This window comes from Bubalus bubalis, chromosome 8 (genome assembly GCF_019923935.1).
Source record: "Bubalus bubalis isolate 160015118507 breed Murrah chromosome 8, NDDB_SH_1, whole genome shotgun sequence".
Taxonomy (NCBI): Eukaryota; Metazoa; Chordata; class Mammalia; order Artiodactyla; family Bovidae; genus Bubalus; species Bubalus bubalis.
The window spans coordinates 37,383,065-37,406,243 of NC_059164.1; the positions used below are offsets into that span (position 1 = coordinate 37,383,065).

The 23,179-nt window shown below is 34.3% G+C and overlaps 1 protein-coding gene across 1 annotated transcript in view; it reads left to right on the forward strand.

The window, feature by feature from the left end:
* The window catches only part of PCLO (piccolo presynaptic cytomatrix protein), a 391,256-nt gene extending 369,581 nt beyond the window's left edge, over window positions 1-21,675 (forward strand). Inside the window, exons 23-25 of the mRNA XM_025291036.3 lie at window positions 14,375-14,509; window positions 14,955-15,100; window positions 17,006-21,675. Coding sequence (XP_025146821.3) covers window positions 14,375-14,509; window positions 14,955-15,100; window positions 17,006-17,146 — 422 coding nt within the window. The 3' untranslated portion in view covers window positions 17,147-21,675. The remainder of the gene's footprint in view (window positions 1-14,374; window positions 14,510-14,954; window positions 15,101-17,005) is intronic.
* Window positions 21,676-23,179: the final 1,504 nt, after the last annotated feature.

Here is a 23,179-nt window from a genome sequence, read left to right on the forward strand (position 1 = left end):
TTAGTGATGCCCTGTCTACTTCAAATGGTTTAGGACAAATGAGATAATGTGACTAAATTTTACATACGTTACTTTAAAATTATTAACTTTGTATTGCCATCTAAAATATCATAGTAGTATTTATGCACTTGGTTATAAATGAGTGTATACTTAAACTGTGACAGAGTAGAAAATTATATTTCTTTAAATATATTTAGGATGAGGATTCATTTTGTTTGGAAAACCAAATATATTGAATTTCTTTATAAAGAAATTATTTATATCTTTTCATGAAGCATTTACAAATCCTGTCTTGGAAATTCTCTAACACTTTATTAATGGTATGTTTTTGTAAAAAGTACTGGATCCAAGAATTTAGGGTCATCTGTTATATACAGAGGTAGAAAAGGAGTCAGATAATGGAGCTGCTACGTGGTGTCATTCTCATTGTATGAGCAAGCTGATTTATGGAGGGTCAGCTTCATGAGGGTACTTGAAATAGAATTTAATGTACTACAGAAGGAAGAAATTAGTTCATTTTGCTTCTTCCCCCTTTCAAACATTAAATTACTAGGATAAGCCTAGTAAAACTATGATTCTTCACTCCTCAGTCCTACATATAAAATGTTCTATGCCTTTGTCCAGAATTCTGAGAACTAAGTTTAAAACATATGAATGGCTTGAATACAGCCTCTAGAAAATAGTGATTTGCTAGGAGATAAAATTCATTACACATAAGATTACCAGACTTGTTAAAAGCTTTCCCCTGCTACTCAAGGACAAGGTGTAAAGAAAAAGGAAGTGCCAATTTTAGATAATTATTGGGTACCACTGTTAAATTAGTGAGTACCATTTGAACTTCTGGAAGAGAGAGGTATAATTTCAGCATTGAAGGTAAAATTTATCATAGACTCTAGGGTAGGGTTGATATACATGGTTGGAAATTATAGAGGACTGTTGAATAGAACAAATTATAGTTAGCTTACTTCCTTTCTCTAACAGGCTCAGTGAAGTAGAAGATCTTTTTAAAGAAATTTCCTTTTACAAAGTATTGATTTATATGACTATGCCAAGACACATTTTTTTGTTTTGTTTTGTTTTCTTGCTTTGAATAGATTGAGCAGTTGGCCTAATGGTATAGATAACACATGCTAGGTCTAAACTGTCAATTACTTCTAGAACTGGTCTTCCTTTGCATTAAATGTTGAGAAATAAGAATTAATGCTTATTGAATAATTACCATTTTAGGCATTATGTTAATTCACCTTTGTTGTAACATTTTTTTTAGCTCATCATTTAGACTTGAAACTGATAGGGGAAAAATAAATGAAATGAAAAGCAATATAATTATACATGAGGTAATATGCACCACTACTTTGGTTATTAACAGGTATTAGCACATGATCAAGATTTTCTGTAATGAGTAGATTTAGAATCTCCAAGTAAACAAACAAACTTATCTAGGATGGAAGATGTTTAGAAGAGGGCTAGGACTAAATAATCTTTAGATGACATCAGAAAATGTCTAAAAATGTATTATGCTATGAAGTGCACAGTGATATTATAAATAGTCTGTAAATAAGCTTATTACATACTCTACTTTACAATATGAAGAAATACAAAGCAAAAAATATTTGATGACTGGCCTGCCATCTCATGGGGTTAGAAGCCAGAATTCCTAGTATTTAAAATCCATCTTAATTCCATATTAAACTTTTCTTAGGTTTGGAATGAGTGATAGGAGCTAAGAAACAAATTATAAGGTGTTAGACAGTCAGAGCTAAATGTGAATCTTCCTAACACCAATTCATACTGCATTAGCTGACACCAGTAACCTGAAGAATTGTTATGTGGTATTTACTAATGAAAATTTGCAAACGCAAACACTGCCTCTAAAGAGATTGTTGCCTAAAATGGTCTCCTGTTGGCAAAAGGTGCTCAGATTGTAATATAATGCTTACAATTCTGGGGGAGAGTAAACCTCAGAGTGCACTCTATCCAGTTAAGTGTTAAAAATATGAATAACATAGTTAAAAAATATTTTCTTAATGAATTTACTTACTTTAAATTACTTTATATATTCAAGCCAGTTACATATAGAATCTCATATAATTAATGAATATTGCTGGAAGTATTTACTGCTGCTTTGTCCTTTCATATCAATAATCTGCATAACTGATCTAGTGTGTAAAGGAAGACTATAGCTTCCAGCTATTGTTTAACCAACTAAAATAATTGTTTGTTATGCCTCTTCTTTCTAAAGTCCTATGTCCAGGTAAGATAAAATAGCAAAAGAACTACTGAAAATTCTTTCATTCTGATAATTTTTTTTAATATTTCATATGAATATTTCCATAAATGAGCCAATGTTTTTAAAAGTATTATTCATAAGAAAACATAAGGTGTTCATGAGAGAATAGAGACCTGTGCTTAAAACCAGAAGTTCAAATAGTTCTGCCTAGCACTTTAAATTTGGCAAGTTACTTAAAATACTCAAGCCACTGTTTTCTCATCTGTAAAACAGGGATTACATCAACCTTATTTCTTGTTGTGAAATGATGATTGTATTTTGTTAATTGCAATGTTTTCTTAAAATATACCTTACTAAAAACACAAATTAGTTGGAGATCTAGATATAAGTATGTATATAAATGTTCCATACAGATGCAAAAAACACAGCTTTTCAAAGATAAAATATATGTAAACTCTTTTTTAAGAAAACAGAAAAGTTGAAAGAACACTGCATATCTTAAAGGAGAATAAATCACAAGAGAGCGTGAAAAAAAAGAAAGCTGTGGAAGATAAAAATAAACCAATTTTACAGTTACACTTACTTCAGTTAACTAAAGAGATAAAGGGACACACACACAATTTTGTTAAAATTGAATTAAATTATTCCTGTTCTTTGTCAAAAATGATTATATTGATTTTTAATCCAAGAAAAATAATATAGTGAAAACAAGACAAGCTTAATCTCAATAAGTATTTTAGACATGTAAAATATTTCAATAAATTTTAGCCATAGTCTATAAAAAATCTCACTAAGTTTAATAAAGTTGAAAATACTTTTTTTTAATTTTATTTTATTTTTAAACTTTACATAATTGTATTAGTTTTGCCAAATATCAAAATGAATCCGCCACAGGTATACATGTGTTCCCCATCCCGAACCCTCCTCCCTCCTCCCTCCCCATTCCATCCCTCTGGCTCGTCCCAGTGCACCAGCCCCAAGCATCCAGTATCGTGCATCGAACCTGGACTGGCAACTCGTTTCATACATGATATTTTACATGTTTCAATGCCATTCTCCCAAATCTTCCCACCCTCTCCCTCTCTCACAGAGTCCATAAGACTGTTCTATACATCAGTGTCTCTTTTGTCTCTTTTTGTCTATACCCTGTCTCGTACACAGGGTTATTGTTACCATCTTTCTAAATTCCATATACATGCGTTAGTATACTGTATTGGTGTTTTTCTTTCTGGCTTACTTCACTCTGTATAATAGGCTCCAGTTTCATCCACCTCATTAGAACTGCTTCAAATGTATTCTTTTTAATGGCTGAGTAGTACTCCATTGTGTATATGTATCACAGCTTTCTTATCCATTCATCTGCTGATGGACATCTAGGTTGCTTCCATGTCCTGGCTATTATAAACAGTGCTGCGATGAACATTGGGGTACACGTGTCTCTTTCAATTCTGGTTTCCTCAGTGTGTATGCCCAGCAGTGGGATTGCTGGATCATAAGGCAGTTCTATTTCCAGTTTTTTAAGGAATCTCCACACTGTTCTCCAGAGTGGCTGTACTAGTTTGCATTCCCACCAACAGTGTAAGAGGGTTCCCTTTTCTCCACACCCTCTCCAGCATTTATTACTTGTAGACTTTTGGATCGCAGCCATTCTGACTGATGTGAAATGGTACCTCATTGTGGTTTTGATTTGCATTTCTCTGATAATGAGTGATGTTGAGCATCTTTTCATGTGTTTGTTAGCCATCTGTATGTCTTCTTTGGAGAAATGTCTATTTAGTTCTTTGGCCCATTTTTTGATTGGGTTATTTATTTTTCTGGAGTTGAGCTGTAGGAGTTGCTTGTATATTTGTGAGATTAGTTGTTTGTCAGTTGCTTCATTTGCTATTATCTTCTCCCATTCTGAAGGCTGTCTTTTCACCTTGCTAATAGTTTCCTTTGATGTGCAGAAGCTTTTAAGGTTAATTAGGTCCCATTTGTTTATTTTTGCTTTTATTTCCAATATTCTGGGAGGTGGGTCATAGAGGATCCTGCTGTGATGTATGTCAGAGAGTGTTTTGCCTATGTTCTCCTCTAGGAGTTTTATAGTTTCTGGTCTTACGTTTAGATCTTTAATCCATTTTGAGTTTATTTTTGTGTATGGTGTTAGAAAGTGTTCTAGTTTCATTCTTTTACAAGTGGTTGACCAGATTTCCCAGCACCAGAAAATGCTAAGACAGTAATTATGTATTTTAATACTACATTTCAAATTTTAATTGTATTAACTCTCTTCACAAAGGAAATCGATACTTTTATACTTTCTTCCACTTTTCCTCTTCAATTATGTATTGGTCTCCTGGATTTCTTTAAATTTTCCATTCATTCCCTTTCTTCCTCTCTCTTTAATCTCTTTTTCTTTCACTCATTATTACAGGTTTATATCCTTTACACAATCTTTGAAATATTTTAGGAAAGCAGTCTGTTACATTTTGTGGGAACTTAGTTTTTCCCCTGGATTTTTAAAAACACTTTCAGTATACTTGAAGTAGCTTAAGTTGGATATATCAGTATACGAACTTACGATCTCCAGGAATACACAATAGTCTTTTGACCCAGATGTTCACTCTTCTATTGTTTTAGGTAAATACATTTATATATTTTTTTTATTTTATTTTATTTTTAAACTTTACATAACTGTATTAGTTTTGCCAAATATCAAAATGAATCCACCACAGGTTTTAAATAGATCATATTTTCTGTTCTCTTGAATTTAGTTTTTACTTTTTTTCTGGAGCAATTAATTATAACAGATCATATTTTGTGGTTCTAACATATCCATCATTATTTTGAAACTTCTTTACTCTTTATTTTTCTCTGTATCATCCTAAGCCTTTCTTCATTCTGTGACAATAGGATTGATTTCTATCTTACTTCATTTTGTTCCCAGGATGTGTCTAATGTATTAACAGCTTTTAAATGGGATTATTTGCATTTACCTCTCTTATCCCCATTTTCTGGAGAAGGAAATGGCACCCCACTCCAGTACTCTTGCCTGGAAAATCCCATGGACAGAGGAGCCTGGTAGGCTGCAGTCCATGGGGTTGCTAAGAGTCGGGCACAACTGAGTGACTTCACTTTCACTTTTCATTTTCACCCATTGGAGAAGGAAATGGCAACCCACTCCAGTGTTTTTGCCTCGAGAATCCCGGGGATGGGGGAGCCTGGTGGGCTGCCATCTATGGGGTCGCACAGAGTCGGACACGACTGAAGCGACTTAGCAGCAGCAGTAGCAGCATCCCCGTTTTCACCCCACCTATCATTTTGTCATCTCATTTTTTAACTATGCCCTCCATATCCCTCTTCCTTCTATTCCTTTTTTTTTTTAGTTGAAATATTGTTGATTTGCATGTTGTGTTAGTTTCTGGTGTATAGCAAAAATCATATACATGTATATTTATAGTTGTATATACATATTTCTTTTTCATATTATTTTCCATTACGGTTTATTGTTGTTGTTTAATCTCTAAGTTGTGTCCAAGTCTTTTGTGACCCCATGGACGGAAGCCCACCAGGCTTCTCTCTCTAGGGATTTCCCAGGCAAGAATTCTAGAGTGGGTTGCCATTTTTTTCTCCAGGGGTTCTTCTCAACCCAGGGATAGAACCTGCATCTCCTGCTTGGCAGGCAGATTCTTTACCACTGAGTCACCTGGGAAGCCCTTATGTTTTATTACAGGTTATTGAGTATAATTCCTTAAGCTATATGGTAAGACCTTGTTTATTCTTTCATATATAATAGGGTACATCTGCTAATCCCAATCCATTCCCCTCCCAGACCCCTCCCCTCTGGCAACTACAAGTCATTTCTCTATATCTATGAGTCTGTTTGTGTTTCATAAATAAGCTCATTTGTGTCATATTTTAAATTCTGCAAATAAGTGATATCATATGGTAATTGCCTTTCTCATTCTGACTTTATTTCATATAATAATCTCTAGGTCCATTGTGTTGCTGCAAAGGGCATTATTTCATTCTTTTCATGACTGAGTAATACTCCATTATATATATATTGATCACATCTTCTTTATCTATTCTTCTGTCCATGGACATATAAGTTGTTTCCATGTCTTTTGGCTATTGTAAATAGCGCTGATATGAACATTGGGGTGTATGTATCTTTTTGAATCTTAATTTGTCCACAGATAAGCCCAGGAATGGGATTACCATATCATACAGTAACTCTATTGTTAGTTTTTTGAGGAACCTCTGTACTGCTTTCATAGTGGCCGTACCAGTTTACATTCCTATCAACAAAGTAGAAGGGTTTTCTTTTCTTTGCACTTTCTCCAGTATTTGTTATTTGTTGACATTTTAATAGTGGCCTTTCTGTTCAGTGTACTTCTGATTTGCATTTCTTAAATAATTAGCAAGCAGTGTTGAGCATCTTTTCCTGTGTCTATTCAGTTAAGTTCAGTTACTCAGTCATGTCCTACTCTTTGCGATTTCATGGACTGCAGCACACCAGGCTTCCCTGTCTATCACCATCTCCCAGAGCTTACTCAAACTAATGTCCATCAAGTCAGTGATGCCATCCAACCATCTCATCCTTTGTCATCCCCTTCTCCTCCTGCCTTCAGTCTTTTCCAGGATCAAGGTCTCTTCCAGTGAGTCAGTTCTTCGCATCAGGTGGCCAAAGTATTGGAGTTTTAGCTTCAGCATCAGTCCTTCCGATGAATATTCAGGACTGATTTCCTTTAGGATTGACCGGTTTGATATCCTTGCACTCCAAGGGACTCTCAGGAGTCTTTTCCAACAAGAATTCAAAAGCATGAATTCTTCAGCACTCAGCTTTCTTTATCGTCCAACTCTCACATCCATACATGACTACGGGAAAAACCATAGCCTTGACTAGCCAGACCTTGTTGACAAAGTAATGTCTCTGCTTTATAATATGCTGTCTAGGTTGGCCATAGCTTTTCTTCCAAGGAGCAAACATCTTTTAATTTCATGGCTTCAGTCACCATCTGCAGTGATTTTGGAGCCCAAAAATATAAAGGCTGTCACTGTCTCCATTGTTTCCCCATCTATCTGACATGAAGTGATGGGACCAGACGCCATGATCTTAGTTTTCTGAATGTTGTGTTTTAAGACAAATTTTTCACTCTCCTCTTTCACTTTTATCAAGTAGCTATTTAGTTCTTCACTTTCTGCCATAAGGGTGGTGTCATCTGCATATCTGAGCATATTGATATTTCTCCCAGTAATCTTGATTCCAACTTGTACTTCATCTAGCTGGCATTTGGTATGATATACCCTGCATAGAAGTTAAATAAGCAAGGTGACAATAAACAGCCTTGACGTGCTCCTTTCCCGGTTTGGAAACAGTCTGTTGTTCCATGTCCAGTTCTAACTGTTGCTTCCTGACCTGCATACAGATTTCTCAGGAGGTAGGTAAGGTGATCTGGTATTCCCATCTCTTTAAGAATTCTCCACAGTTTGTTGTGATCCACACAGTCAAAGGCTTTGGCGTAGTCAATAAAGCAGAAGTGGATGTTTTTATCTTGCTTTTTTAATGATCCAATGGATGTTGGCAATTTGATCTCTGGTTCCTCTGGCTTTTCTAAATCCAGCTTGAACTTCTGGAAGCTCACAGTTCACGTATTGCTGAAGCCTGGCTTTGAGAATTTTGAGCATTACTTTACTAGCGTGTGCTGATCCTGCTGCTAAGTCGCTTCAGTCGTGTCCGACTCTGTGCCACCCCATAGACAGCGGCCAACCAGGCTCCCCCGTCCCTGGGATTCTCCAGGCAAGAACACTGGAGTGGGTTGCCATTTCCTTCTCCAATGCAGGAAAGTGAAAAGTGAAAGTGAAGTCGCTCAGTTGTGTCCAACTCTTAGTGACCCCATGGACTGCAGCCTACCAGGCTCCTCCATCCATGGGATTTTCCAGGCAAGAGTACTGGAGTGGGGTGCCACTGCCTTCTCCTTACTAGCATGTGAGATGAGTGCAATTGTGTGGTAGTTTGAGCATTCTTTGGCATTGCCTTTCTTTGGGATTGGAATGAAAACTGACCTTTTCCAGTCCTATGGACACTGCTGAGTTTTCCAAATTTGCTGGCATATTGAGTGAAGCACTTTCACAGCATCAACTTTCAGGATTTGAAAAAGCTCAACTGGAATTCCATCACCTCCACTAGCTTTGTTCGGAGTGATGCTTTCTAAGGCCCACCTGACTTCACATTCCAGGATGTCTGGCTCTACACCGTGATTATCTTGGTCGTGAAGATCTTTTTTGTACAGTTCTTCTGTGTATTCCTGCCACCTTTTCTTAAGATCTTCTGCTTCTGTTAGGTCCATACCATTTCTGTCCTTTTTTTTTTTTTTTTTTTTAATTTTATTTTATTTTTAAACTTTACATAACTGTATTAGTTTTGCCCCATCTTTGCATGAAATGTTCCCTTGGTATCTCTAATTTTCTTGAAGCAATCTCTAGTTTTTCCCATTCTATTGTTTTCCTCTATTTCTTTGCATTGATCACTGAAGAAGGCTTTCTTATCTCTCCTAGCTATTCTTTGGAAATCTGCATTCAGATGGGTATATCTTTCCTTTTCTCCTTTGCCTTTCACTTCTCTTTTCTCAGCTATTTGTAATTTGCCTCCTCGGACAACCATTTTGCCTTATTGCCTTACTTTTTCCTGGGTATCTTTTTGATCACTGCCTCCTATACAATGTCACGAAATTCCATCCATAGTTCTTCAGGCACTCTATCAGATGTAACTCCTTAAATTTATTTGTCACTTATAATCGTAAGGGATTTGATTTAGGTCATACCTGAATGGTCTATTGGTTTCCCCTAGTTTCTTCAATTTAAATCTGAATTCAGCAATAAGGAGTTCATGATCTAAGCCACAGTCAGCTCCTGACCTTGTTTTTGCTGACTGCATAGAGCTTCTTCATCTTTGGCTGCAAAGAATATAATCAGTCTGATTTTGGTATTGACCGTCTGGTGATGTCCATGTGTAGAGTCATCTCTTGTGTTGTTGGAAGAGGGTGTTTGCTATGATCAGTGTAATCTCTTGGCAAAACTCTGTTAGCCTTTGCCCTGCTTCATTTTGTACTCCAAGGCCAAATTCGCCTGTTACTCCAGGTATCTCTTGACTTCCTACTTTGCATTCCAGTCCCCTATAATGAAAAGGACATCTTTATTGGTTGTTAGTTCTAGAAAGTCTTGTAGGTCCTCATAGAACTCTTCACCTTCAGCTTCTTCAGCATTACTGGTCGGGGCATAGATTTGGATTACTGTGATATTGAAGGGTTTGCCTTGAAAATGAGCAGAGATCATTCTGTTGTTTTTGAAATTGCACCCAAGTACTGCATTTCAGATTCTTTCATTGACTATGAGGGCTACTCCATTTCTTCTAGGGGATTCTTACCCATAGTAGTAGATATAATGGTCTAAGTTAAATTCACCCATTCCAGTCCATTTTAGTTCACTGATTCCTAAAATGTCTATGTTCACTCTTGACATCTCCTGTTTCACCACTTCCAATTTGCCTTGATTCATGGACCTAACATTTCAGATTCCTATGCAATACTGTTCTTTATAGCATTGGACTTACTTCCATCACCAGTCGCATCCACAGCTGGGTGTTGTTTTTACTTTGGCAAATGTATCTGTTCACCGTCTGTATGTCTTCTTTGGAGAAATGTCTACTTATGTCTTCTACTCACTTTTTTATTGGGCTGTTTTGGGCTTTTGTTGTTGTTGTTGTTATTGAGTTGTATGAGCTATTTGTATTTTTTAGAAACTAAACCTTTGTCAGTTGCATCATTTGAAAATATTTTCTCCCAGTCCATAGATTGTCTTTTAATTTTGTTTATGGTTTCATTTGCTGTGCAAAAGCTTGTAAGTGTGATTAGGTCTCATTTGCTTATTTTTACTTTTATTTCTATTGCCTTGGGACGCTGTCCTAAGTAAACATTAATGTTATTTATGTCAGAAAATGTTTTGCCTGTGTTTTTTTGTAGGAGTTGTATGGTGTATTTTGAGTTTATTTTTGTGTATGGTGTGGGGGTGTGTTCCAACCTGGTCGATTTACATGTGGCTGTCCCACTTTCCCAGCAGCACTCCACACAAAAACTACTCGAGCTGATAAATGAATTCAGCACGATAGCAAGATACAAGATTAACATACAGAAATCTGTTGCATTTTTTTACACTAGCAATGAATATCAGAAAGAGAAAGTTAAAAAAAAAAAATCCCTTTTAAAGTAGAATAAACCTGTTCAAGGAGATTAAAGGCTTATACGCTAAGAACTATAAAACAGTAATAAAGGAAATTGAAGATAATTCAAAGAAATAGAAAAATATTCCATGCTCTTGGATTGGATGAATTAATATTGTTAAAATGATCATGCTGCCCAAAGCAATCTACTGATTTAATGTGATCTCTATCAAATTACCCATGACATTTTTCATAGAGCTAGAGCAAATAATCCCAAATTTATATGGAACCATAAAACACTCAGAATTGCCAAAGCAATCCTGAGGAAAAAGAACAAAGCTAGAGGCATAACCCTCCTCGACCTCAGACAATATTACAAAGCTACAGTAATCAAAACAGCATAGTATTGGTACCAAAACAGATATTCAGATAAATGGAACGAATAGAGAGCCCAAAAATAAACCCACACACCTACAATCAGTTCATCTACAGCAATGGAGCCAAGAATATACAGTGGAGACAAGACAATGTTCTTTCTACTCTTAATCAGAGCTATGTGCCATGTTGTAGGATAAATATCTTCTCTGGAGTAGGATTAATTTCTATTTTATTAATACAGCTAAAATGGAAGTTTTGGGAAACTAAGAGACCTGGAGGCTGGTCAAAGACATTTTTATTGCTACTTTGCTCTCTATTCCAAACAAGATTACAAAACGCCCTCACATGTCCTCTGTGTGTGTGTTGTCTCTCTCCTTTGGTTCAAAGGCTCAAGATGATCTGGTATTACTGTCCCTCCCATCCATCAATCTCCCCCAACCTGTGGAGGGAGTGGACACAGAGGTTTTTGTCATCCATGCATTTGATTTCAATGACAAAGGCATTTTGTAGCTATAAAAGGATAAGCATGATTGATAGTGATAACTCATAATTAATGCATGCATCCTTTGAGACCACCTCAGTAGACACGTCTCTTTTTTACTTTTAGTAGAAACAGTAAAGAACAAGCTGGAACCGTCTTTGAGTAGGAAAAACTTAACAAGAGCTTCACAAGTATCAAACTATGGAGCATGTGAATTTAACCTTCCAAGAAAAAAAATAGGCAATGTGATGATTTGAGAATGTTAGTTAACAAGTTTTTAATTCCACCTTTCTTCAGAAGTGAGAAAGTGAAAACAACAACAAATTTTATATGCTGGCAAGTTGGAGTTTCTGAACCTACCACCTATAACCATGAATTTTTTCCAGAAAAATTAGTTTTGTTTTTTTCCTTTCATCATGCTAATTGATGTGATCAATTCTGACTTCAGCTCCTATTAGCTTCAAATAGTTGGGGTGTTGTCCTTGACTCCCTCCCTATCATTTAGAATACTCTTTTTTTCCCCTCCATCTCAGTTACAGTTTGAGGAATGGAGCAGTATTAGTTCTGTCTGATTTATTATGGGTTTGGAGGAAAGAAATATAACTGTTTTACAGAAAAAGTTTCTGCCCTGATTGATGAGGTTTTGCTCTCTGTCTTGAGATTTGAATGAAAAATAAAATTTTTGGCAGCATTCACTTAACAAAGTCCATGGTACATTCAGCAGCCATTTTCTAAAAAAATTAACAAAATGAGTTTGTCACTTTAAGAAGACAATGACAGTAGTTGTCGTCAATGACAAAAATCAACTTTTAAGTAAAAATGAAATTTTCAAAAACTTTTATCTGCTTCCCTGAGCTTGACAGCTTTTCATAATTCAGACTTTTTTCATGATATGGGTGGTGATATTAACAAAAGTGTTTTTAATATTGTATGAATTGTGTCAAGTTTTTGAAGACCTACATAACTCAATAGACCATTATTTTACAAAATAAATAGTGTATGATGTTACCAATTCAGGTAAAGTTAAATGATTCATTCAAGGTGCAAGATAGACTATAGTATTTTAAAGTAAAAGTACAAAAAAAGTTTATTGATATGGTTTCAGATTCTACATTTCCATTAATCTTTTAAAAAAACACTGCTTTTCATGTTTTGGTAGTATCAAAGATTGTCCACAGTTATCTGAAAAGGATACTAAAATACTCCTTCCTTTTCCAACTATGTATATATGTAAGACCATCATATATTTCAACTAATACAACATATTGAACTGGATTTAATGTAGAAACAAGTATGAGAATTCAGCCATCCGCTATTAAGCCAAGTACAGATGAAATTTGAAAAAAAAATAAAATAAAATGGCATGCCTCACTGTTTTTTTAAATTATGGTTATTTTTCATTAAAATCCCTACTTACAGGTATATTCTTGTCATTTTAATGGAACCAATGAATAAATATTTGTAAATATATACTTTTACTTTTTAATTAGAAACTTTAATGTTCTTTGAGGACCAGTGTTTTCTTTTTGTAATATAAAGAAAGCCTGAGATTGAAACATATGAGAACAAATGATCTATATCCATGTTAAAGACCTTCACTGGATTTCAATTGTTCTAAAGATAAAATGCAAATTCTAAACATAGTACCACTTAACAGTGTATTATAATCCCATGAATATTTATTTAGTTCCTTGGTCCAGTGATGTTGCCTTTTGTGGACACACTGTTCCTTCTCTCTAGGATGTTCTTCTCCATCCATATCACCTAGTTAATTCTTTCTTATTCTTCTGGTTTCAGCTCATGAAGTTCTTTCCTAGACTTTATTGTAACCATGCTTTTTTTTTTTAATTTATTTTTATTTTTAAACTTTACAAAATTGTATTAGTTTTGCCAAATATCAAAATGAATCTGCCACAGGTATACATGTGTTCCCCATCCTGAACCCTCCTCCCTCCTCCCTCCCCATACCATCCCTCTGGGTCGTCCCAGTGCACTAGCCCCAAGCATCCAGTATCATGCATCGAACCTGGACTGGCAACTCGTTTCATACATGATATTATACATGTTTCAATGCCATTCTCCCAAATCTTCCCACCCTCTCCCTCTCTCACAGAGTCCAAAAGACTGTTCTATACATCAGTGTCTCTTTTGCTGTCTCGTAACCATGCTTTTTTACATCAGAACATCTTCTCTCTTTCTAATTGTATCTTTACTGAAGAAATTATTTCATTGAAGTATTTCTTCCTAATAGACTGAAAAACCATAAAACCAGTAAGCATGTGTATGATGGCTTACCATTGTATCCATTCTTCCTAACAGAGTGCTTATCACAAAGTAGAGTGGGAAATAAAATATTTGTTGGTGAATGAGTAAGTGAATAAATGTGTGAATCAATATAAGAGAGAATATCCATTGAAATCAACATAGAGTTTGACCTAGCATGAATTGCTTCTTCACTAATGTAAAGATCCAAGATAAATACTAGAAGAAGAATATCTTGAATTCATTTAAATCACTCATATTTTTCCCTAGTGCAATTTTACTACTATATATTCTTGTTGGCCACTTCTCTTACAAAGAAAATAGAATGGAAGTATATATAATATACAACAACATTTAGTTGTGTTAGCAAGTGTTCCTTTGTAAGCCTTGTAGGTAGTGAGCAACTGTTGGCAGACAGCTTCTTGTATTTCACTTGACTTAATGTTTGCTATAAATTAGAATTCTATTATTTGTATGTACGACTATCTTTCTACAGTCTCCTATTGTCTCATCTATTACCTCTTTTGGCCTAAAATCTACAGTTGAGTGACACCTACTTGCATTTCCTCCATACCTCTCATGTTACTAGCTTATCATTATACTTAACATACCTCATTTTAAGTTTATAATTTATTAGTTTTCCTGTGAGACTTTCTACTCCTTAAGGGCTTGGACTGTATTCTGTTCATCTGTGTATCCATAGGATATGATAAGGTGTTGAGCTCTTGGTTAACACTCAAAAAATGAATGTACAAAAAACTTATTGAATGAACCAGTTAATAAATGACATGACATATTCCTTAACTTTTTAATTAAATTGTTCCAGTTAAAACTCAGGTAATGGGAGAAATCAAGATTGCATTGAAGAAAGAAATGAAGACAGATGGGGAACAACTAATAGTTGAAATCCTACAGTGTAGAAATATTACCTACAAATTTAAATCTCCTGATCACTTACCAGGTATCTAATTTTATGATAATAAGCAATATAATATATCTAAGAACTCCTTAGGAGAATGAACTAAATGCCCTAGAAAATGCTAACTAAAATTTGGACTGTGTATCAAATATATCTGAAAAAAAAATATGAAATAAGAAGTAATTTATAATCTTATAAATCTAATCTTATATAAAGCAAATTGATATTTTCCTGGTTAAAAATTAGATTTTTTTCCAATGCAGACTTAGAGTGATATATTTATTATACAAGTAAACATTTAAACTGCTAAGAAAATTGGTGTGTTTTAATTAGGTATATTTTAATTGCTCTATGTTGTCTGAAACAAGTTGTTCACAGTCTACTGGCTTTATGTAAAATGTAAGGAAGCTCTCAGTATACAATTATAATGCTAATTGTATAAATGTATTGTTAGTGGACACTTAACAAGCTGAATTCTTATTTTCAGATTTATATGTGAAACTATATGTGATGAACATATCTACCCAAAAAAAGGTGATCAAGAAAAAAACAAGAGTATGTAGACATGATCGAGAGCCTTCATTCAATGAAACTTTTAGATTCAGCCTAAGTCCTGCTGGACATTCTCTTCAGGTAACTCATACCGTTCCTATTTTTAAATGTTCACCTATACTGTACTTATTTACTATTTAATTATTCAATATTTATATGCCAATCATATACTATGTGACATTTTACAAGTTAATTTTAGAGGTAACTTTCCAGGGGCCCTTGAAAATTCCACAACCCATTCACCCCATCTAATTAGCCTCTATCCTACCTACTCAGTTTCATTTACACAGATTTTTTTTTCACACTCACTGCCACTAATCCTCTTTGGGTCTTCATCTTTATTATGCAAATCATTTCAGCACTATACCTGGCCTACTTGCCATCACTATCTTATGCTTTTAATTCATTTTATCACACTACTGGCAGAGATATCTTTTAAAAACACTGACTAGATGACCCTCCAATGATTCACTGTTAGCCTGACCCATTCAGAATCCTCTAAAGTGAGTTATATTTATTTAATTTAATTGTATTCCATTTAATTTCATCTCTTTGTATACTTTTCCACTCTCTTTACTTCAGTCACACCAGAATCTTCAAATTCTTGGATTGTTTGCTTGTATTTTTCCTCCCCTTCAGTACTCCCTTCTTCATTTCTCTCCATCTCTTGCAATATTCCACATCTTTCAATGTAAAGTCATCTCTTTACTGATGGCTGCGGTATACTTCATCACACCTTATTCACATGTTTTGCTTATCTTATTAGGCCATTACTCCCAGTTTTGTGCAACCATTTCTGTACTTACCTGCCACTGTTTCTGTACTATCAACTTCTCCGGTGCAAAGCTTGATTTTCATTGCTCTCTCTTCTGCAGCCTAGCACAATGCTTATACATAGTATGCCTTTGGTAGATGTAGAGACAAGGAATGAGAAAGGAGAAAGAAGAGGGAGGGTAATGATGAAAAATGTGGGAAGAGAAGACCATGGTTTTGTTACTTAAATGAAGGCCTGTGCTGGAGACTAATGTAAGACATATTATAAAGCAAAAACTGCATTGAGAGGATTAACTGACAGAGTTAAAGGGAATAATAAGATTAAAAGACACTCTGAAGTCTGTGTGAACAGATGTGTCAGGCACAGAGGCTGAGTAGTTAAAGAAGGGATAGAGGGAGAAAAAAATCATGAGTTTGTCTGAAATGTGATAAATTTGATGAGGGCAGGTCCAAATGAAATATATAATTAGGCAATTTGAAATCACAAAATAAAAGGCTTGAAAAGATAGAAGAGTAGATTTTGAAGTCAGAAACATAAAAGTAAATTTTGGCCAGGAATAAAGATGAATTATCTGAAGGAGATTCCAAAAAGAAAGAGAGAGCGTAAGAGAGTTATCAAGGATTAATGGCTGTCTCTACTTTGTCTCTACCTTTCTTTCAATTGATCCCTAAAAAAAAAAAAAAAAAAAATTATTGAGTTTGAGATCCCATGGAATTTCAACTAATGTAAATTCTACATATGACAAGAAACCACTTTAGAAGAGCTTACTATAGTAAAACCCCCAGTAAATTAAATGGTATTTAAAATCAATGTTATGTTCTATCTGCCTTGTAAACTCTTACTTATTTACTTACCACTCAAATAATTTTGTATTTGAGTTGGTTTTTCATAAACTAGTAAAGTTCTTTTCTGAAACTTTCTATCAATTTAAGCATAAACTGAGTTAGAATTAGCTAATAACACATATCTTATCTAGAATTCTGTCCTTCAGGATAGGTCTCTGCCTTTGGGAAATGTTGATATGAATTAATTAATATTATGCAGATCTTTTGAGGTCATCTTAGTTATTAGTTCTCCTACAAGGATGTCTGCTAATTCCTCTCGCCCTCACCCTTTCTTGTCTGTGTTACTTCTTTGATTTGCAAATGTCCATAAAAGAAATTGAAAATGTACACACAAATAGATATATAATTTTGACTATTTTTTTCTAGATTTTACTTTTTTCCAATGGAGGGAAGTTTATGAAAAAGACCTTGATTGGCGAAGCCTGTATCTGGCTTGACAAAGTGGATCTCAGAAAAAGAATAGTCAACTGGCACAAACTTTTGGTCAGTCCTACTCAAACCCACTGAAGAAATGTGTCTGCTCAGGGTATAGAAAGTGCTTTAAATAATCTTAATCATGACTATAGTTGAATACTATTGGTTCTAAGCTGTTTTCAGGGGTAATCATGAGAAGAGGAACAAAAAGCAAAAGCATACTGAAACCTTTGCAAATGTATGGTTGTGGAACATAGAAAAAAACTCAAAAGAAAAAGTCCATATATTGAAGACAAGAAAAAAAAAGAAGTTCTGAAACCTTGGATTTCTTGTGGCTGTCACGAAAAACAGTGAGAGAAATTTTGATTACTTAATGCAAAACATTTTTGAGTAGAGTTGAGCTATAGTGAACTGAAGGCTGAGACTTAAAGATTAATATGGTTTCTAATGCAGGCAAAAGTAATCCTTTATGCAGAAGAGCTTGGTTGAAAGGAAGGAACTGATGTAACAAATCTCAGTTTTCAAAAGTCTTTCTTCTTCATCTTCTCAGATAACTGTTTTGAGATTCTGACATAGGATACACCTAAGTGTGTATCCAGACTAGAAAGAAGTAAGGAGGACCAGAGATTTAGAAATTATAGCTTTTAGATCATGTTGTATAAGTTTTCTCTGTGTCTAAATGTTATAAGGGTGAACAACACCATTTTTGGAGTTCATGTTGTAAAAGCACATTTGTATAATTTGAAATAATGTATACTGAAAATTATACTAAGTAGAAATGGAATTACATGTATCTAGAAGTAAAGCCATGACTGGCTAATGGAAAAGAATATTGTCCCATAAACTGTTGAAACCTTGGTTGAAAACATCAAAATCTCCATAAATAACCCTTAATCCAAGACATTTTCAATCTGCATACCAAAGGACCTAGATTAAATTGACATATTCTAGGAAGCATGATAACTTGTGCTTTGTGAAGTTGCAAATCAATGTACTATCCCACATATTTTCTTTCTCTGAAGTAATAAATGCACAGGGAGAAAGTTCTTCCTCTGGCAAACAAATCATACTAATCTGTGACATTGATTAATTGGTGTCATTTCCTGCTCTTCCACAGTTTCTTTTTTCCTTACTATGTTAACTGATTGTAAAATGAAAACCCTGACACGAAATTCAAGTTCTCCCTAGTGCTCTATTTTCCTACTTTTTAGTGACAGTATCACAGTAATCAAGTTCATCAGTGTTGGGAAAATATGTGAAAAATCAATGTTATATTAAGGTGAAAGTGTTCTTTGAGCTACTTTAATAATATAGAATAAAAGGACCAACGTCTAAGTCATTAAAATGAAACATCCTCTTCCCCATCAACCAACAACATGAACAAGGAAGTTACATGGACTTAGAGGAGATGAACTCAGCTGGGATTCAAAGCCTGGCTTCTGGCCTTCGTTCTGCCACTAACTGTCACCGTGCACATGTCACTTAAACTCAATTTTCCTCAGTTTTCTTATTTGTGGGAAAATAGAATTACATATTCCTAACCTTCCTAATGGGATGTTGAGATGATCAAACTAAGTGATCTATGAGAAAAGATGAAAGCACATTTCCAAATATAGTTTTATACACATAAGTGAGGAATAGGCATTATGCAGTTTTTTCCCCAATTTTGTATGTGAAAAAGCATCTTTGAAACCAATGGTAAGCAAAGACATGCATAAAAGCAGTATATTAACTCCAAAACCAATTTTCTTAAAATATGAACTTATATAAACTTTCATTTAACCAAAAAAGGTTAAAAAAATTTTTTAATGTTAAAAACTTAATAAAAATAATTTACAAATTGGGTTATCATAAATTAAATAAATTATACTGATCTTATACTATTCCCAAACCCACAAAAATAAATTGCTTCTCTGTGAATTCTGAGTTTAAAAGCTGCTTCTTTATTCAAGGGTGAGGTTTTAGTGGAATTAGAGAAATTTTCTAGAAACATATTGGTCAGATATTGAATTTTCTCATTTTTAAAGAAAAACATACTTGAAATCTGACAGACATTGATTAAATTTAAGACATTAAAAATTAAATAATTTATAATAAACTCCATGTTACATATCTTTATTATATATAGAGGTATATAAATTCACTCCTTTCCAGTCTAGAAAAGGTAACAGTCACTTTTCTTCCCTCTACTTTGTAATCTCCCTCCCCTGACAATGCAATTTTATCATTGATTATTGCTGTAAAATGAGCATGTGGTGAGAGGATCACTAAGGATTTGATATTGCTAGAATTTTATTTTTAGAGACATCTAGATCTGCTGGTGGTTGCCATGGATATTTCCAGCAGAATTTAGCACTTTAGGGAGCTTATAATCATCACATAATTGGGGGAGGAAAGGGTTCAGGAAGATCTCCCGCTGACATAAAAAGACTCTATTGTTTGTCCTTAAAAGGAGACTCACTCCCGTGGGTCCTCTTCTGCAGCCACTTACACCAGAAGTATACATGAGAGGTTCATGACCAGTTAGCTTACTTCATTACAGTTGCCATTTCTTTTAAAATACACAAAAGGAGGTGCCACCAAAACAAAGATCATACCTTGGTAGCTATTTGACATGAGAGAGTAGGAATCTTACCATGACAGGTGACCCTCTATTCCAGAACTGGTGATGTGGCCAGGCCAATCAAGAGAGTTCATGACAGGGCTTCTTTTTGTGCACCAGCATCCCTCTTCAGAGAGTCTAAGATCCTGCCAAGCGTGCCAAGTTTGCAGCTGACCAAACACCTACATTGTACTGGAATTATTCTATGCAACACTGAACCTTATACAAATGCATTTCTTCTGATATTGATTACCCTTCTTACAACAAAACTGTTTCTTTTTTAATTGCAAATAGGGCTCGGTGTTTTTTACTTTTTTGTATATATCACAGCACATGATTTTCCACTTTTTATTTCATTTATTTTATTGGGATTAGCTTTTTTTATCCTAATAGAGACAAAGTTTGTAATCTCTAAATAACATGTGATCAATCCAATTACAGCACTTTTATCTTGAAGAGCATCTTAATTTTTCCCACAATTTCATTGAGTCATCAGACACAAGTTGCTTCTTGGTTTAAAATTAGGTCCCCAAGAAACCTTTAGCTGTAAAGCAAAAGCACAGAGTGAATTTTTACACAAGACAGGGATGTCTAGAATGGTCATTACAGACATAGATAATACTAAGAAGTTTGTGTTTCCCTGTTTTACTTAAGGTTAAGGAGACTTTTGGTGACTCTGAACTCTTTATTATTTCAGTTTAAAAGAAGAGTATCCAAGACTAAGGGGAAGTGATTGTCTTTGCTCCTTAATGTTGCCTATATTGTAATTAATCACATTAATAAATGCATATTTTCAGCATATCAGTGGATTTAATTTTATGGATCACACACATTAAAAGAGTCATACTGTGGGAATATTATAGCTGGTAACCAGCTGATACTGATTCTTATTATAGGAACGGTTGTGATGATCATGGTGATAGAGGTAGTGAACTACGTTGGTGGTGATGTGAAGTAAAATGAAATTATATACTATATTGTGCCCAATTTATTAGAAATGATTTGATCAGTGTTTCATTTCATTAAGATATCATAAAGATGTTTATAGTATTTTTTTACTTTATTATTTAAATCATAACTAACAATATTTTTAAAAACTTATTTTCATTGCTACAATGTCTAATATTCCAAAAGCAGCCAACTACAGCTATGTATGTGTTTATAACTCTATGTGTGACAGAGTGATTTCCCCTCTTTTTGAGCTTGAACTGGAAGGTAAAGAAAGCTCAATGAATAATTATGAGCTATCTCTTTAATAATAACTTGCCTTTGATGTGACACAAGAATGAATGAGTGAAACAGATATTCTCATTGAATATGACACATTGATGTTTTCTGTATGTTCCATGTTGTTGTTATTATTAAAGACTCCCTTTAAATAAAAATCATTTAATCAAATGATTCCTTCTCTGATAGGTAGATTGAGAGCATTTTCTTAATTCATTACCCTGTACATAACTATCCATTTGGTATACTAGACGAAGTTGAAATATTAATTCCCTGTGGCATTCAGCATGTGACTATGATTCTTGTTTGATTGTGTATGTGTATTTGTTGGTGATGTGCTCAGGTGCTCCCACTACCAATTAATGTGTGTGCTGATATCCTAACAAAAACACATCTGATGTTAAAGGAAATAAGTTTCTTGTCTGAAAAGATAAAAACCTAATAAAATTGGTTTAAAAATAAAAAATAGAGTACTTGGAGATATGTCTTGTTTCTAACTACATGTTGCATGCTGTGTTGGTGATTTGCTAATGTGTTCTTTTTTCTGTTCTACCCAAATCTCTCAAAAAATCTAATGAACCAACAAAAATTCTTGGGCTAAAGGTTATATAAATTGAACTGAAATACATGAGAATTGTATAGAAATGCTTGTAAATCTGTCTTGAGTTTTACTCTATGTAAAAATATGTCTTGGTTTTGTGATTGTATACAAGATGTATCTTGATAACTTATGCAAATTGTGCTGTATAAAGGCTGTGGCCTCAGCCTTACTAATAAATACTGAAAATATCAACTTTGGCTGCCTGTTTTTATCAACTTGATATATTGATACTTAACATAGATATAGAACTTTCTGGAATATTTTTTCTGAAAATTATTTGATGAGTTCATTCACTCAGTTTAAAAAGTATGTTTTAAACAGCACAAATACAGAAAACAGAATTAAATGTGTAACTTAATAAATTACCATATCAGATCAGATCAGATCAGTTGCTCAGTCATGTCCGACTCTTTGCGACCCCATGAATCGCAGCACACCAGGCCTCCCTGTCCGTCACCAACTCCCAGAGTTCACTCAGACTCATGTCCATTGAGTCAGTGATGCCATCCAGCCATCTCATCCTCTGTCGTCCCCTTCTCCTCCTGCCCCCAATCCCTCCCAGCATCAGAGTCTTTTCCAATGAGTCAACTCTTTGCATGAGGTGGCCAAAGTACTGGACTTTCAGCTTTAGCATCATTCCTTCCAAAGAAATCCCAGGGCTGATCTCCTTCAGAATGGACTGGTTGGATCTCCTTGCAGTCCAAGGGACTCTCAAGAGTCTTCTCCAACACCACAGTTCAAATGCATCAATTCTTCGGCGCTCAGCCTTCTTCACAGTCCAACTCTCACATCCATACATATCAGACACTCTTAAAACAACCACCCAGATCAAGAAATTGAACTTTTAACATATTTGATACATTTTAATTCCTTGAACTTGTTACTCTTATAAAGCCTTAAATTTACCCTTTTGAGCCAGTGGGTCCCTCTTTGAGTGGACTTATATATTTGATAACTTTCTTTCTATGTTAAGGACATTTTATATCATTTCTTTAACCTTAAAACATTATAGGAAATCTACTGAACTTGAATTTTTACTTTTATTTTTCTTCCTATTTATCTCTATAAAAATAATTAAATTTAGGAATACATTGAGTTGATTGATCAACTTTTATGTAATGTGCTATCCTTCTCAACCTTTCACTAACATCAACAGCAGTATATAGTACATTTATGGTAAACTAGAGTATTCTTGGATGAAATATATCTTTGAACTTTTTTTAAATAATTCTAAGTCTAAATGATTATAATTAGATATATGATTAATGAGTTTGACTTTTTGACTATTAATTATCTAGGCTTTTAAGAGCTGAAAATCTATAGTCTACAAATTTTGTAGAAAATTCAGCCAAAAAAGTTCCCTATTAAAAGTAACAGTAGAACTATAATTGGAAAATGTTGAAATTTTTATTTCTGTTCAACTAACTCCAAATAAACTTTTATTTTAATTTTATTTAATATTATATCTTATTTGTAAAAATTAAGGAATATTTGCATTAATTATGCAGTAAAAAATGACTTTCCAACAATTTGATGCTTTGAACATATCAATAAAATTAACAAGCCTATGGCAATTAAAAGAGAAGTAAGGCCAAATTGCCATTTTCACGTACAAAAAATTAACATAAATGCCAATCAGTTCAGTTCAGTTGCTCAGTTGTGTCCGACTCTTTGAGACTCCATGGACTGCAGCACA